General features: G+C 33.7%; 1 protein-coding gene, 1 long non-coding RNA gene and 1 pseudogene across 3 annotated transcripts; 1 reads left to right on the top strand and 2 right to left on the bottom strand.

The window, feature by feature from the left end:
• Nucleotides 1–1,396: 1,396 nt before the first annotated feature.
• The window catches only part of LOC145755940 (uncharacterized), a 30,469-nt pseudogene continuing 16,159 nt past the window's right edge, over nucleotides 1,397–15,706 (bottom strand).
• LOC145755007 (uncharacterized) lies at nucleotides 8,258–12,006 on the bottom strand. 2 transcript variants are annotated; one of them, XR_014284174.1, is made up of 4 exons: nucleotides 11,890–12,006; nucleotides 11,334–11,447; nucleotides 10,178–10,283; nucleotides 8,258–9,125 (listed from the first exon to the last, which is right to left on the bottom strand). It is a non-coding gene; the product is annotated as an uncharacterized LOC145755007 (long non-coding RNA). The 2 variants fall into 2 exon arrangements; XR_014284173.1 differs by lacking the exon at nucleotides 8,258–9,125 and having other exon boundaries at nucleotides 9,600–10,283.
• LOC145755006 (uncharacterized) lies at nucleotides 8,694–11,377 on the top strand. The gene is made up of 4 exons (XM_082571200.1): nucleotides 8,694–9,309; nucleotides 9,839–9,964; nucleotides 10,111–10,272; nucleotides 10,776–11,377. Exons 1-4 carry the CDS (start codon nucleotides 8,852–8,854, stop codon nucleotides 10,945–10,947), a joined length of 918 nt encoding a protein of 305 aa, XP_082427326.1. The 5' UTR covers nucleotides 8,694–8,851; the 3' UTR covers nucleotides 10,948–11,377.

Below are 15,706 nucleotides of genomic sequence, written 5' to 3'. Positions count from 1 at the left end.
TAATCAGCGCCTTTTTGGTGCTATAAAGAACAAACCAAGAAAAGGATTAAACCCAAAGCAGCCCTCGACTCATTAAAAACTCGTACGTCAATCACCACCCGTCAGGCACAACAACATTTCGGGTATATAAACCCAAAAATATTCCAAAATAATAACGAGATAAATAAAATATTGTCCGACGGCTGCGGCGAAAAAAGGGGAAAAATTGGTATCTGAGAAACTTGAGATGCAGTAGAATAATTGATCTAGGTTACTTAGATGCAGTAGAATAATTACTGATCTAGGTTACTTAGTATACCGGTCTCTACCCGGACGTAGACCCGCAGCCATGACATTATATGGCACAGTTATCGTATAATGTTAGTTGTACAAATATTGTATTTAGTAACAAGTTTAACGCCCTTTTATAGAGTAATGTAACTTTTATTGTAAATGTATAAAGTTAGATGTATTATGTAGTTTTATTTAGCGTTTTTCACGTTTGTTTGTTGTTTTAATATAATCCGTCACCACAAGAGTTATTAGTGATCTTACAACAGATAAACAATTTAGTTTAGCGGTAATACATAAATTAACCTTCCGATCAGGAGTCTTAGACATTACCAAACCAATTAATAACCAGTTTATAATAATGATAGATATAAGTTTGATAATATTAAACTGTTATAATTAAATAATTGACAACAAGTCCTACAACACTTTTACTTATTCACACGTTTGTTTAAATATTTAACCGTAATATTCAGTATCATTTACAAGAACTAAAAACAATTTTACTAGCGCGGAAATAAAGCGCTGTAAAAGTTTATGGAAATCTATGTGGTTAAGGCATGTGCGTGTTTATTTGTGACGTAAAATTAAATGTGACGTAATTACCGATCTGCCGATTTTGGACCTTGATCGGGTGATCGCAAAATACCTTCAAAAATCGGCGATTTACGATCACCATTTTGATCGGCACATCACTATTAATAATTTGCATTTTTGAAAAATAATCTTAAAAAATAGATGATATCAATTTTATAGTTCTCTAAAATTTTAAAAGAAGTAACAAAAACAAAATATATTTCAGAAATATAAAACAATAATAATTTCTCATAAAATATGGAGTAATTATAAAGTAAGGGAATACAAAATCCTAAAAGTAATAAAAACTGTAAAATTAACATTATTTAAATTTCTGTTTAGTTAATATAAATTAGAAAATAAAAACAGCATGGCAACAAATAATTTAGGAACTAAAATAACTCGCTAGTATAATATTAAAAATAACTTTAAAAAAATTTTTGCAAAAAAATTTCACTAATAAATATTTAATAAAATTAAAATATTGTCATGATAAAAATTTTTTAAATTTATAAATGTTTAAAATAATTCAAAAACTTTATTTTTTAATTTAAAGTTTTGTTTTATTAACTATCGCTTCACTTTCTTCACAATTATTCGCTTCAATGCTCATGTGCGGTGAACCACGCAGAAGAGAAATTTGAGTCAACAAAAAGAAAAAAGAACCTGAAATTAGAAAAAAGTTTTCGTAAAACTAACTAAAAAAAGGGTTTAAAAATCAAACTATATAAACCAATAAATTATTATTTAAAAAACTTGGCTTTGCTGCATGAGGTCCTGGGTTCGATTCCCACTGCTCTTGAGCTGTAACTTTATTGAGTAAGGTGCTATAAACGATATAAACTCCTGCTAAGCCAGCACTTAATCAGCAGCATAATTATCGAACAATTATAATATCCCAAACTGCCACAGGCAACTCGAGACTGGGTCAGGGTAACAAATATACCTCCATGTTTAGGTCGTAAAGTTGACCTTCCCACATCAAGGATAAACAGTTACAAAGAAAAAAAAAACTTACTAGCCAAGTAAAATCCTGGGTAAACGATGTACAGTGCTTCCCTGAAACCTAAAACTTTGATCATAGGTGGTACTATAAGAGGGGCATTCCCTCCAATATTATTGATTACAAAAATAAACATAGCGATAGCTGTCGCGCGTGACTGGGCAGGAAAGAACTCAACCAAAACAGTGAACAAAACTCCGAACCACATTTCCGCTGTGTTTTAAATAAAATTTGATTACAATAAAGTCATCTCGAAACTGGGTCGGGGTAACTGTTCTCTTAAAAAAATATGAAACTATTTACCGAATAAATAAGCTCCAAAGAGCGAAATAAAAGCATAAGGCGGAGAAAAGTAAAGAGTTCCCGCCGCTAGAGGGCAGGCTATTGCTTGACTAACGACCAAAACCCACAATCTTGTTCGTACACCTAAAAAAAATTGATTTAAAATTAAACCCCCAAAAAAATGGAATATTTCTAAATACAAATCTACAAAATTTTTGTTATATTAATAATACTGTCAATTTACACATAATGGGACATTTATATTAACCCCCTTATACCCTATCCCTTCTCTGAAAATAAAACTGTTTTATTGTACTTATTTATCTTTAACGTGGGAAGGTCGAATGCACAACCTAAACATAGAGTAACATCAGTTACCCCGACCCGGTCTCAAGTTGACAGTTTGGGATATTATAATTGCTCAATAATTAAGCTGCTGATTAAGTGCTGGCTCAGCAGAAGTTAATATCGTTTATAGCACCTTACTTAAGGGCTCTACAGCATGGAAGCAGTGGGGATCGAACAACAGAACTTATGTAGTAAAGACAAGGGTTTTGACCACTACACCATGCTGCCAACCTTCAATTTATGTCAAAATTTTCAGATAATGCCATTTTCGAAAACTATTTTAGAAAAGTGTCCATTCAGTAAAATCGAATTTTTAATAATATGATCAAAATAAAGATTACAGTATTTAGAAGCGAGTAAATCGGACAAAATTCCACCAGTGATTATCCCAATCGTTCCACCAACGATGGAAGTTAAACTCATCCACAACCCCACCTCTGTGCCGGGGTAATATTGATCAAAATATAACTGACTGTTGTAAGACCAACAAAAACTTGCTGAAAAAATTAAAATTTGATTTAGATTTTGTTATCCTCGATGTGGGAAGGTTAACTTCATGACCTGAACATAGATGAATATTTGTTACCCCGACCCAGTCTCGAGTTGCCTGTGGCAGTTTAAGAGCAGAAGTGATCGAACCAAAGACGTCATGTAGTAAAGCAAAGTGATCTGACCACTACAGTATGCAGGGTGAGGTTTAAAGTTTGATTCCCAGTACCGGCATGTTGAAGCACCGACTAAGGATTTTATTCATAAATATAAAAACTCACCAGAATGTCTGAATGAAGCCCCAACCAGTAACAATAAGATAGTTGGAGATTTGATAAATAATTTGAAAGTTGTCAAAATTGATTTCAACACCGACTGCTTTTCTAAATAATAAAATTTATAGCCAGGTTTATAAATAGCTTAGTTAAAAATATAGTTTGCAAAATAGGCCAAATAACTTTTAAACATTTTTCCAAAATAAAGAGAAATTTTACGACAGACTTAAAAAATACAATTTTTATAATGAAAACGGCAGCATGGTGTAGTGGTAAGAACAGTTGCTACACCACACATAAGGTCGTGAGTTCAATCCCCACTGCTCTTATGCTGTAGCACCCTTAAGTAAGGTGTTATAAACGGTGTGAACACCTGCTGAGCCAACACTTAATCAGCAGATTAATTATCGGACAAATATATTGAATAATATCCCAAACTGCCAAAGTCAACTCTATGTTTAGGTCGTGAGATCGATCGAATTACAGAAAACGGGTTCATTTATTAAACATTTTATCAAAAGTATTAAATACCAAAGCCTGTCTCATATTTGTTATTCTCTTCAGCTTGTTCTATAATTTTACGTTCTGGTTCTTTGACAGAGAAATATAAAATAATCGCCATAATTATGCCTGGAGCTCCAGCTATAAAGTAACACCAACGCCAGCTCTAAGAAAAAATTGGTTAAAAATTAATTTAAATTAATTTTGTTTTTTTAGAGGTTGATTTGATAGAAAAACCTAAAAATAAATTGTTCAAAAAAAGGGTAGGCTACTACGTTATAAGAGAAGTGGGAATCGAACCCAGGTCCTCATGTAGTAAAGCCAAGTGTTCTGACTACTACACCGCACTGCCGGTCAAAAATATTTTCACCATTCCAAGAATGTTGGCGTCAGTCACATAATTTCCAACAGCAAATGCCAAACCATATCCAAAATAAATCCCAAAGTTGAAAAAACTCATCGCAAAAGCTCAAACTTTCTGTGAGAAAATGTCGGCCACCAAACTTGAGGTAAGAGGAGTACAGGCCGATCTCTGAGAAAAAAGTTTTAGGTTTTTAAGAGAATTTATTATACATACAAAACAAAAAAATATGATATTATTAAGGTTTGTTAAGACCCTATAGCATAAGAGCAGTGGGAATTGAACACAGGACCTCATGTAGTGATGCCAAGTGCTCTTACCACTACACCATGCTTCACCCACAAATTAAGTTAAAAATATTAACTGGTACAAAAAATTTTTTTTTTTTTTGAAAAATATTTTTTTACTGAAACAAACTTTAAACTCACCCTGCCCCGAAGCCAACTCTCAGCAAAGCTAACAACCAATAAGTGTCGGCAAATCCAGTGGTAAAAGTCATTACCGAGTAAAAGAAAACACTTGCAGATAATATCTGGATTCTAAACCATAAAATAAAAAGAGTTTTATAAAAGTTAATTAAAAATTTAAATAATTAAAAAGCAAAATAAATAAAAAAAAGTTTTAAAAGATTTTAGGTTTGCATAGAAAATGGAGTTACTGACATTTTACCAAAAACTATATGCCCAAAAACACCATTTTACTAACTGGGTCAGAGTAAATGATGTTACTCTATATTTAGGTCGTAAAGTTGACCTTTCCACATTGAGGATAAATAAATATAAAAAATAGTCGGTAATCAACCTGTTATATTTATCGCCAACAATTCCCATTACAACTCCCATAACAGTAAAAATGGCAATAAATATTGGACCACCAAGAACTTGGTATTATATTCCCTGGCCTGAGTGATTCCATTCACAATATATCGTTCCATTCTATCCCATGAGATTACATCTAAAAATTAAGATTGAGGTTCTTGGTTTGATTCCCACTACAGTTATGTTGTAGCATCTTTTAATAAGAACTAAGATCCTGGGTTTGATTCTCACCGATGGCATGTTAAAGTAAATCTAAGTTAGCTTTAGAATTTATGGATATTATTAAATATATTTTACAGTCCTTAATCTGCTGATAATTGTCGTAGCAAAAGTTTATATTAATAATGGCTCCTTACTTAAAGAAGCTACAGTATGGAAGCAGTGGGGATCAAACCCAGAACCTAGTTTAGTGAAGCCAAGTGTCTTACCACTACACTATGCCGTCAGGAGTTAGATTTAGAGTTAGATAAGATTAGATAAGGAGTTAGAGTTAGATAAGATGGTACTAAAATACAGAATGTGAAAAGTTGAGGGTTTGGAAAATAGTGAGGCCATATTATGTAAACCTTAACAAAAAATCACTGAATGCGGAAAGGGCAAAATTTTTATACTTTTCCCTATCATCCCTCAGTCCTAAATAAACACCGACTTTATCCCACAGTGAAATACAAAATTGCCGTTCCATCCCACATTCTCCAAATTTTTGTTAATGTTTACCTTTAGTATTGTCTAATATAGATCTAAGAAAACAAGATAATATTAGCATGCAAAATTAACAACTACTCACTGTGTTGAATTCTTCACATCTCTGCATTTTGTGTTTGACAGTTTTTCAACATTTATGTCCAAGGTCAAACAAGCCATGTCTCCAAAATGAACGTCCTGTGCCATTTCCTTTGAGGTGACACCGATCATAAAATGACCCAACTCCCCAAACCCATAACACAACATTAGGATTGTTATACAATACCAATGATACATGGGCTCCCCTTTAAATGTTTTAACCATTTTCAAATTGTTTTCCTAATGTTAAAGTAAACTGAATTTAAATTCTGTTAAAATATATTTTTACATTTATTAATTAGTGATGCGGAAAGGTCGACTTGACAACTTAAAAAAATCTGCAAGTTTATTCGGTTTATAGCGCCTTACTTAAGAGCGCTACAGCATGGAAGCAATGAGGATCAAACCCAGGACCTCATGTAGTGAAGCCAAGTGTTCTGACCACTACACCATGCTGCCATTAAAGGATATATAATTTTAAAATTTGATAAATAAAAATTGTTCGTTATTTTTTTAAATATTAATAAAATAATAAAAACATTATTCAGCAAAAAAGATTTAATTTAAAATTAACTTAAAATTTTATCCAGAATATATCAGCTAACGCAAACAATTTTGGCAAATATTACCAGACCATAACTTTTCTGATATTTTTTAACATAAATATATCTTAACATTTCTTTATTTTTACTTTATAATTTGCTCAATTAATCTAAAAACATCTGTTTTTGGTCTGTTTACAAAATCACATTTCCTCAACGCGATGTCAACAAAAAGTTGAAGTAGTTACTCATATGCGGCGTAAGAAAAATGTCACCACTTTTTAAATATTCATTGCAAGAAAGTCGACTTCAAAACCTAAATATAGAGTAACAATTGTTAGCCCGACCCAGTCTTAAGTTGCCTTTAGCATGTTAGAGTATTATTGATTATATTGCCCGATAATTAAACTGCTTTTCAAGTTATGACCAATTAAGAGTTTATAACGTTTATAGCACCTTACTTAATGCGCCACTGCATTAGAGCAGGGGAAATTAAGTCTAGGACCTCGTATAAAAAAGCCAAGTGTTTTCACCACCACACCAGGCTGCCTAAAAACATTTACCTCAAAAACTAGCGACAAAAGACTAAGCTCTATGACCAACTAGCTCTACTTAGTTTATAACAAACAAAACTAACTATACACACAACTAGCGCAAGACGTCTAACAAAAACCTAGCTAGATACCTAACTACTAAATCTAAAGCGCAAGACATCAACCAAAAAACCTAGCAAGCGACCTAACTACTAAGACTAAAGCGCAAGACATCTACCAAAAAACCTAGCGAGCGACCTAACTACTAAGACTAAAGCGCAAGACATCTACCAAAAAACCTAGCAAGCGACCTAACTACTACGACTAAAGCGCAAGACATCTACCAAAAAACCTAGCAAGCGACCTAACTAATAAGACTAAAGCGCAAGACATCTATTTAAAAACCTAGCAAGCGACCTAACTACTAAGACTAAAGCGCAAGACGTCCACCAAAAAAACTAGCAAGCGACCTAACTACTAAGACTGTAGTGCAACACATCTAACAAAAACACGGCAAAGGGCCTGACTACTAAAACAAACTAAAGCTTTAAAACTGTGCCAAAATTTGGGGAGAAACAGTTCCTGCCATAGCGTAGGTGATCCGATATTCAAAAAAGCAAACAGTCGATCAAAGCCATCGGCCTAAAGGCACTACAAGCTGACCAGACGCGCTTATAAAACCAATGAATATCCACGTACAGAGAAGTGTTTGGTCTCCCATTGTCGTTGGAAGGCCTCCCATTTAAACTTCCCTAACTGTACGTTCAACATCGAAATCTTAAGGCTAGGTTAAGCCTAAAATAAAGCTATTTGTGGTCTTTTGTAAAAGTCTAAATTAAAGCTTTGGTAATAGGTTAATATAAAAAAAAGGTGGGACAAAGTCAAATGCGCGACTTAAACATAGAGTAACATCAGTTACTTCGACCCAGTCTCGAGTTGCCTGTGGCCCCCAGTCTCGAGTTACCTTACTTAAGGGCGCTACAGTATGAGAGCAGTGGGGATTGAACCCACGACCTCATGTGTGGTGCAGCAAGTGTTCTTACCACTACACCACGCTGCTGGTGACAAACAGAAGTGCAAATAAAATCATTTTTATTGGATTGTATGCAGCATAACTATTAAATATTTATATGTAGGTTTACGATTAAAATAAAAGCATGTGACGTGGAAACGATTTAATGGTACAATAGTACTGTAGTTAACTTTCGTGAGTTAGCCAAGATCATATATAGTGTATTTTAATTGTTGTAATAAGGTCAAAAAAAAAATATTATTAATTTTTAAGGTATATATATTGGACATTGTATATTTATATATATGCAGTAGTTCGCCAACTGTATGCTCCATTATTTATAGACTGTGTTTTAAAAAGGCGTTGCAGTAGCCTTTTTTTATTTTTATTTTGGTTTTTCGCGCATTGATAAAAGTAAATAATAAATACGATATACAATTAATATTACAACAATGCGACGGGAAAAAATGACAAAATCAAATTAATGATTTAAAACATGCCAAAAGTATTAATGTTTACACAAATATATTTAAGTATGTTATGGCATAGTCACCAAACCTAAATATATATTGGGATTGTATATATATACAGTACTTTGCCCACTGTATGCTCCATTATTTATAGACTATGTTTTTTAAAGGCGTTTAAGCTATATAGCTTCTTAAGTTTAATTTATTTCGACTGAAAAAGGCCCTTAGAAAACAGTTTACGGCGGTTTATGGAACAATGACCGCTTAAATTGGCTACAGAACAGAGAAGCCACACCATAACCTAAGTTTAAATTGCAACCACAGCCTGGTAGATTCTTTTCGAGCCTGTATCTGTTTAAAATCATATATCACGTGTTTGTAGGTTAAAATACCGCGTGATGACGTCATAGCGAAAGACAGACTTCACGACTGAGTGGATATTGACATAGGAAACGCACAAGACATAAGCGCTTAAGTTTCACTGTTAAAATTTAACAACCCGGTTTTGAACAATAAATATCTGCAAGTTTAATAAACATTGTTAGATTGTTCAGTTATGAAGTTTTGATTGTTAATAATGGTTAAGAGATGGCCAAGAGAACTTATGTTTGTTCGAAGCGGAAATTGTTTTTAAGTTTTGTTTTTCTGCTTCTAATTTCGGTTGCTTGCCTGGTCTGGACTGTCAACTTTTCTACAGAATATAAAACAGCGACCACGGACTCGGCAGTTGCTTTGAAACGATTATTCCGTCATAAAAGTAAACAATGGAAACGGAAAAAGGCGGAAAGAATTGAAAATCGAAACTTCGCGCAAAAAGAAATTGAAATTTTAGAACGAATACAAAACAAGAGCTTTGTTGAACCTGCAAGAAAAAATAATAAACCAAATGTTGAACGAAAAAGTAATTTTAAATTCAAGAAGAAAAATCTGCAAAACTTAACAACAAGAAGTGACGTCATCTTATTCTGGTACACCCCCTTTAACGAAATTACTACGGCACTTGAATTTTTATTCACCGATGCCAAAATTATCTTAACTTCAAATCAGTAAGTTAAATTGTTTTCACTTAAAATACCATAATTAAAAATTGTTAAGTTTAATTGCCTGGGGTCTTGAGTTTGATTCCCACTGTTGGCAACTCTAGCATGTTGAATTTTTTTAATAATATCAAACACTGCTATATTGTATAAAGTTCTAAATTTGTTGTTTTTTAACTGAAAATAAAATTGAGGACAAAGAAAAGTTTTGGTGGTATTTATTCTCGATGTGGGAAAGTCAAATGCGCGACTTAAACATAGAGTAACATTTGTTACCCCGACACAGTCTTAAGTTGCCTGTGGCAGTTTGGAATATTAAAGATTATAATTGCCCGATAATTGATCTGCTGATTAAATTTTTGGTTCAGCAGAAGTTTATACCGTTTATAGCACTTTACTCAAGGGTGTTACAGCATGGGAGCAATGGGGATTGAACCCACGACCACATGTAGTAAATCCAATTTTTCAGACCACCACACATTGCTTATTAAAGGCCTTAATTGTTAAATATTTTTTGAAATAAATCTCTTTTATTTAGAGCAAAAGTTGAAACTAGTAAATGTGGAAATAGTAGATTAGTTTTTGACCGAAAATATGAGCGGGAAAGTCGATTTATCGTTTTTCACGCTGTCCAATTTGATATTAATGACCTTCCAAAAAACAGGTAAAAAAACACCATACGACCGAAACCATTAATTAAACACCATACGACTAAAACCATAAACTAAACACAATACGACCAAAACCATAAACTAAACACCATGCGACCAAAACCATAAACTAAACACCATTTTCTTTTATTTTTACCAGAACAGCAGACCAATTTTATGTTTGGTGGAGTGCGGAAAGTACGGCATCGATTTCACAAAATGTTTACCTCAAGGACTTCTTCAATCTTACTGCGAGTTATCGGAGGTCTTCGGATGTTTTTGTGCCTTACGCTTCTTTTACTTGGGTGCTAAAACTTATTTCGTAAGTTAGGGCTAAATAAATAATTTGAATTGTTATCTTGTTGTTGATTGGTTTGATATACTGGCATTGTGATGTAGTGGTTAGAAGCTTAAATATATAAGGTCCTGGGTTTGATCCTCACTGCTCTCATGCTGTAGCGCCCTTGAGTAAGGCACTATAAACGGTATAAACTTCTGCTGAGCCAGCACTTAATCAGCAGCATAATTACCAGGCAATTATAATCTATAATATTCGAAACTGGCACAGGCAACTCGAGACTGGGTCGAAGTAACTTATGTTACTCTATGTTTAAGTCACGCATTCGACTTTCCCACATCGAGGATAAAGATATACACAAAAAAAAAAGTTAATGTATTTTTTGGTTATAAATACATTGAGGACAAACAAATATGAAAAAAATCTAGTTTTTTAACAGACCACGTTTTTATGTTTTTTTTTGTAGGCCATTCTTCTAGCGGGTATTGAACCCAAAATCTTAGACGTAAGTTTTTTATTTTTTCCAGAAATCCAGAAAACGGCAAAAACTTTTTCAAGCAACAGAATGATTTAAAACGAAATTATGTTTCGGATGAAATCGATTTAAAATACGCGGTTAAAGATCTTCCGAAACATTCCCTCGCCATTCGCCACCAAACTAACTCAAACCCAAATATTCACAAAAATTTAAAAAGTTAAGTTTAATATTTTTTTTCTTTTTATTTATCCTCAATGTGGAAAGGTCGACTTCTTGACCTAAACATAGAATAACATGATTTACTCTGACCCAGTATCGAGTTGCCTTTAGCAGTTTGGGATATTTTTATTTTTTTTGTATATATCTTTATCCTCGATGTGGGAAAGTCAAATGCGCGACTTAAACATAGAGTAACATCAGTTACTCCAACCCAGTCTCGAATTGCCTGTGGCAGTTTGAGAGCGGAAGGGATCGAACCAAAGACCTCATGTAGTAAAGCCAAGTGATCTGTCCACTACAGTATGTAGGGTGAGGTTTGAAGCTTGATTCCCAGTACCGGCATGTTGAAGCACCGACTAAGGATTTTATCGATAAATATAAAACTCACCAGAATGTCTGAATGAAGCCCCAACCAGTAACAATAAGATAGTCGGAGATTTGATAAATAATTTGAAAGTTGTCAAAATTGATTTCAAAATTGATTTCAACACCGACTGCTTTTCTAAATAATAAAATTTATAGCCAGGTTTATAAATAGCTTAGTTAAAAATATAGTTTGCAAAATAGGCCAAATAACTTTTAAACATTTCTCCAAAATAAAGAGAAATTTTACGACAGACTTAAAAAATACAATTTTTATAATGAAAACGGCAGCATGGTGTAGTGGTAAGAACAGTTGCTACACCACACATAAGGTCGTGAGTTCAATCCCCACTGCTCTCATGCTGTAGCACCCTTATGTAAGGTGTTATAAACGGTGTGAACACCTGCTGAGCCAACACTTAATAAGCAGATTAATTATCGGACAAATATATTGAATAATATCCCAAACTGCCAAAGTCAACTCTATGTTTAGGTCATGAGATCAACCTTCTCACATCGAGGATAAAGAATTACAGAAAACGGGTTCATTTATTAAACATTTTATCAAAAGTATTAAATACCAAAGTCTTTCTCATATTTGTTATTCTCTTCAGCTTGTTCTATAATTTTACGTTCCGGTTCTTTGAAAGAGAAATATAAAATAATCGCCATAATTATGCCTGGAGCTCCAGCTATAAAGTAACACCAACGCCAGCTCTAAGAAAAAATTAATAAAAGATTGGTTAAAAATAAAATCAAAAAAATAAAATTAATTTTTTGGGGGTTGATTTGATAAAAAAACCTAAAAATAAATCGTTCAAAAAAAGGGTAGGCTACTACGTTATGAGAGTAGTGGGAATCAAACCCAGGTCCTCATGTAGTAAAGCCAAGTGTTCTGACTACTACACCGCACTGCCGGTCAAAAATATTTAAAAAATTTTCACCATTCCAAGAATGTTGGCGTCAGTCACATAATTTTTTGGCAAATGCCAAACCATATCCAAAATAAATTCCAAAGTTGAAAAAACTCATCGCAAAAGCTCGAACTTTCTGTGAGAAAATGTCGGCCACCAAACTTGAGGTAAGAGGAGTACAGGCCGACTCTCTGGGAAAAAAGTTTTAGGTTTTTAAGAGAATTTATTATACATACAAAACAAAAAAATATGATATTATTAAGGTTTGTTAAGACCCTATAGCATAAGAGCAGTGGGAATTAAACGCAGAACCTCATGTAGTGATACCAAGTGCTCTTACCACTACACCATGCTTTATCCGCAAATTTAGTTAAAAATAATAACTGGTACAAAAATCTTTTTTTTTTTTTAAATATTTTTTGAATTACTGAAACAAACTTTAAACTCACCCTGCCCCAAAGCCAACTCTCAGCAAAGCTAACAACCAATAAGTGTCGGCAAATCCGGTGGTAAAAGTCATTACCGAGTAAAAGAAAACACTTGCAGATAATATCTGGATTCTAAACCATAAAATAAAAAGAGTTTTATAAAAAGTTAATTAAAAATTTTAATATTAAAAAGCAAAATAAATAAAAAAAATTTTTTGAAAGATTTTAGGTTTGCATAGAAAATGGAGTTACTGACATTTTACTAAAAACTATATTCCCAAAAAACACCATTTTACTAACAATAGCACATTTTCAGTTACCTCTCTTTTACTCAAAAAAAAAAGTTATAAAACAAATTATAAAAAAAATTAATCCCCACAGCTCTCATGATGTAGTGCCCTTGAGTAAGGTGCTATAAACGGTATAAACTCCTGCTGAGCCAACACTTAATCAGCAGCTTAATTATCGGGCAACTATATTCTCTATATTATCCCAAACTGCTACAGGCAACTCGATACTGGGTCAGAGTAAATGATGTTACTCTATGTTTAGGTCGTGAAGTTGACCTTTCCACATTAAGGATAAATAAAAAGAAAAAATAGTCGGTAATCAACCTGTTATATTTATCGCCAACAATTCCCATTACAACTCCCATAACAGTAAAAATGGCAATAAATATTGGACCAGCAAGAACTTGGTATTCTATTCCCTGGCCTGAGTAATTCCATTCACAATATATCGTTCCATTCAATCCCATGAGATTACATCTAAAAATTAAGATTATTAATAATTTACTTTGTTAGTTAGCATGTTGTAACATCCTTGAGTAAGACCTGAGATCCTGGGTTTGATTCCCGCTGCTGGCATAATGTAGCATCATTAGGTAAGACCTGAGATTCTGGGTTTGATTCCCACTGCTGGCATGTTGTAGCATCCTTAAGTAAGACATGAGATCCTGAGTTTGATTCCTACTACTAGCATGTTGTAGCATTCTTGAGTAAGACCTGCAATCCTGGGTTTGATTCCTACTGCTGGCATGTTGTAGCATCCTTAAGTAAGATCTGAGATGCTGGATTTGATTCCCACTGCTAGCAAGTTGTAACATCTTTGAGTAAGACCTGGGGTTCTTGAATTGATTCCCAATAAAATAATATTAGCATGCAAAATTAACAACTACTCACTGTGTTGAATTCTTCACATCTCTGCATTTTGTGTTTAACAGTTTTTCAACATTTATGTCCAAGGTCAAACAAGCCATGTCTCCAAAATGAACGTCCTGTGCCATTTCCTTTGAGGTGACACCGATCATAAAATGACCCAACTCCCCGAACCCATAACACAACATTAGGATTGTTATACAATACCAATGATACATGGGCTCCCCTTTAAATGTTTTAAACATTTTGAAATTGTTTTCCTAATGTTAAAGTAAACTGAATTTAAATTCTGTTAAAATATATTTTTACATTAATTAATTAGCGATGCGGAAAGGTCGACTTGACAACTTAAAAAAAGCTGCTGATTAAGTGCTAGTTCAAGTTCATACGGTTTATAGCACCTTATTTAAGAGCGCTACAGCATGGAAGCAATGAGAATCGAACCCAAAACCCTCATGTTGTAAACCCAAGTGTTTTTTTTTTGAAAATATCTTTATCCTCGATGTGGGAAAGTCGAATGCGCGACTTAAACATAAAAAGTATATATAAATTTAAAATTTGATAAATAAAAATTGTTCGTTATTCGTTTAAATATTAATAAAATAATAAAAACATTTTTCAGCAAAAAAGATTTAATTGATGCCAGAATATATCAGCTAACGCAAACAATTTTGGCAAATATTACCAGACCATAACTTTTCTGATATTTTTAACTTAAATATATCTTAACATCTTTTTATTTTTACTTTATAATTTGCTCAATTAATCTAAAAACATCTGTTTTTGGTCTGTTTACAAAATCACATTTCCTCAACGCGATGTCAACAAAAAGTTGAAGTAGTTACTCAAATGCGGCGTACGAAAAATGTCACCACTTTTTAAATATTCATTGCAAGAAAGTCGCCTTCAAGACCTAAATATAGAGTAACAACTGTTACCTTGACCCAGTCCTAAGTTGCCTTTAGCAGGTTAGAGTATTATTGATTATATTTGCACAATAAATAAACTGCTATATAAGTTATGACCCAGCAAGAGTTTATGTCGTTTATAGCACCTTACTCAAGGGCGCTACTGCATGAGAGCAGTGGGACTTAAGTCTAGGACCTCGTATAGAAAAGCCAAGTGTTCTGACTACTAAACCAGGCTGCCTTAACATAATTTAACTAAAAACATTTTACCAAATAAACATGAATTAGAAACTGTACAAAAAACGATGTTTTACCATTTTTATCACAAACAAACAAGCCCAAGATATTCACCTCAAAAACTACCAAGCGACCTAACTACTAAGACTAAAACGCAAGACATCTACCTAAAAACCTAGCAAGCGAACCAACTACTAAGACTGTAGTGCAAGACATCTACCAAAAATCCTAACAAGTGACCTAACTACTTAGACTAAAGCGCAACACATCTACCAAAAAATCTCGCAAGCAACCTAACTACTAAGACTGAAGCGCAACACATCTACCAAAAAAACTAGCAAGCGACCTAACTACTAAGACTGAAGCGCAAGACATCTACCAAAAAATCTCGCAAGCAACCTAACTACTAAGACTGAAGCGCAACACATCTACCAAAAAAACAAGCAAGCGACCTAACTACTAAGACTGTAGTGCAAGACATCTACCAAAAATCCTAACAAGTGACCTAACTACTTAGACTAAAGCGCAACACATCTACCAAAAAATCTCGCAAGCAACCTAACTACTAAAACTGAAGCGCAACACATCTACCAAAAAAACTAGCAAGCGACCTAACTAAAAACAGTTCCTGCCATAGCGTAAACAGTTCCTGCCATAGCGTAGGTGATCCGATATTCATAAAAGCGAACAGTCGATCAAAGCCATCGGCCTAAAGGCACTACAAGCTAATCAGACGCGCTTATAAAACCAACGA

The sequence above is a fragment of the Corella eumyota genome, chromosome 6 (assembly GCF_963082875.1).
Source record: "Corella eumyota chromosome 6, kaCorEumy4.1, whole genome shotgun sequence".
Lineage (NCBI taxonomy): Eukaryota > Metazoa > Chordata > Ascidiacea > Phlebobranchia > Corellidae > Corella > Corella eumyota.
Note: the sequence above shows the minus strand (reverse complement) of the source record. Positions and strands in the feature narration are given on the sequence as shown.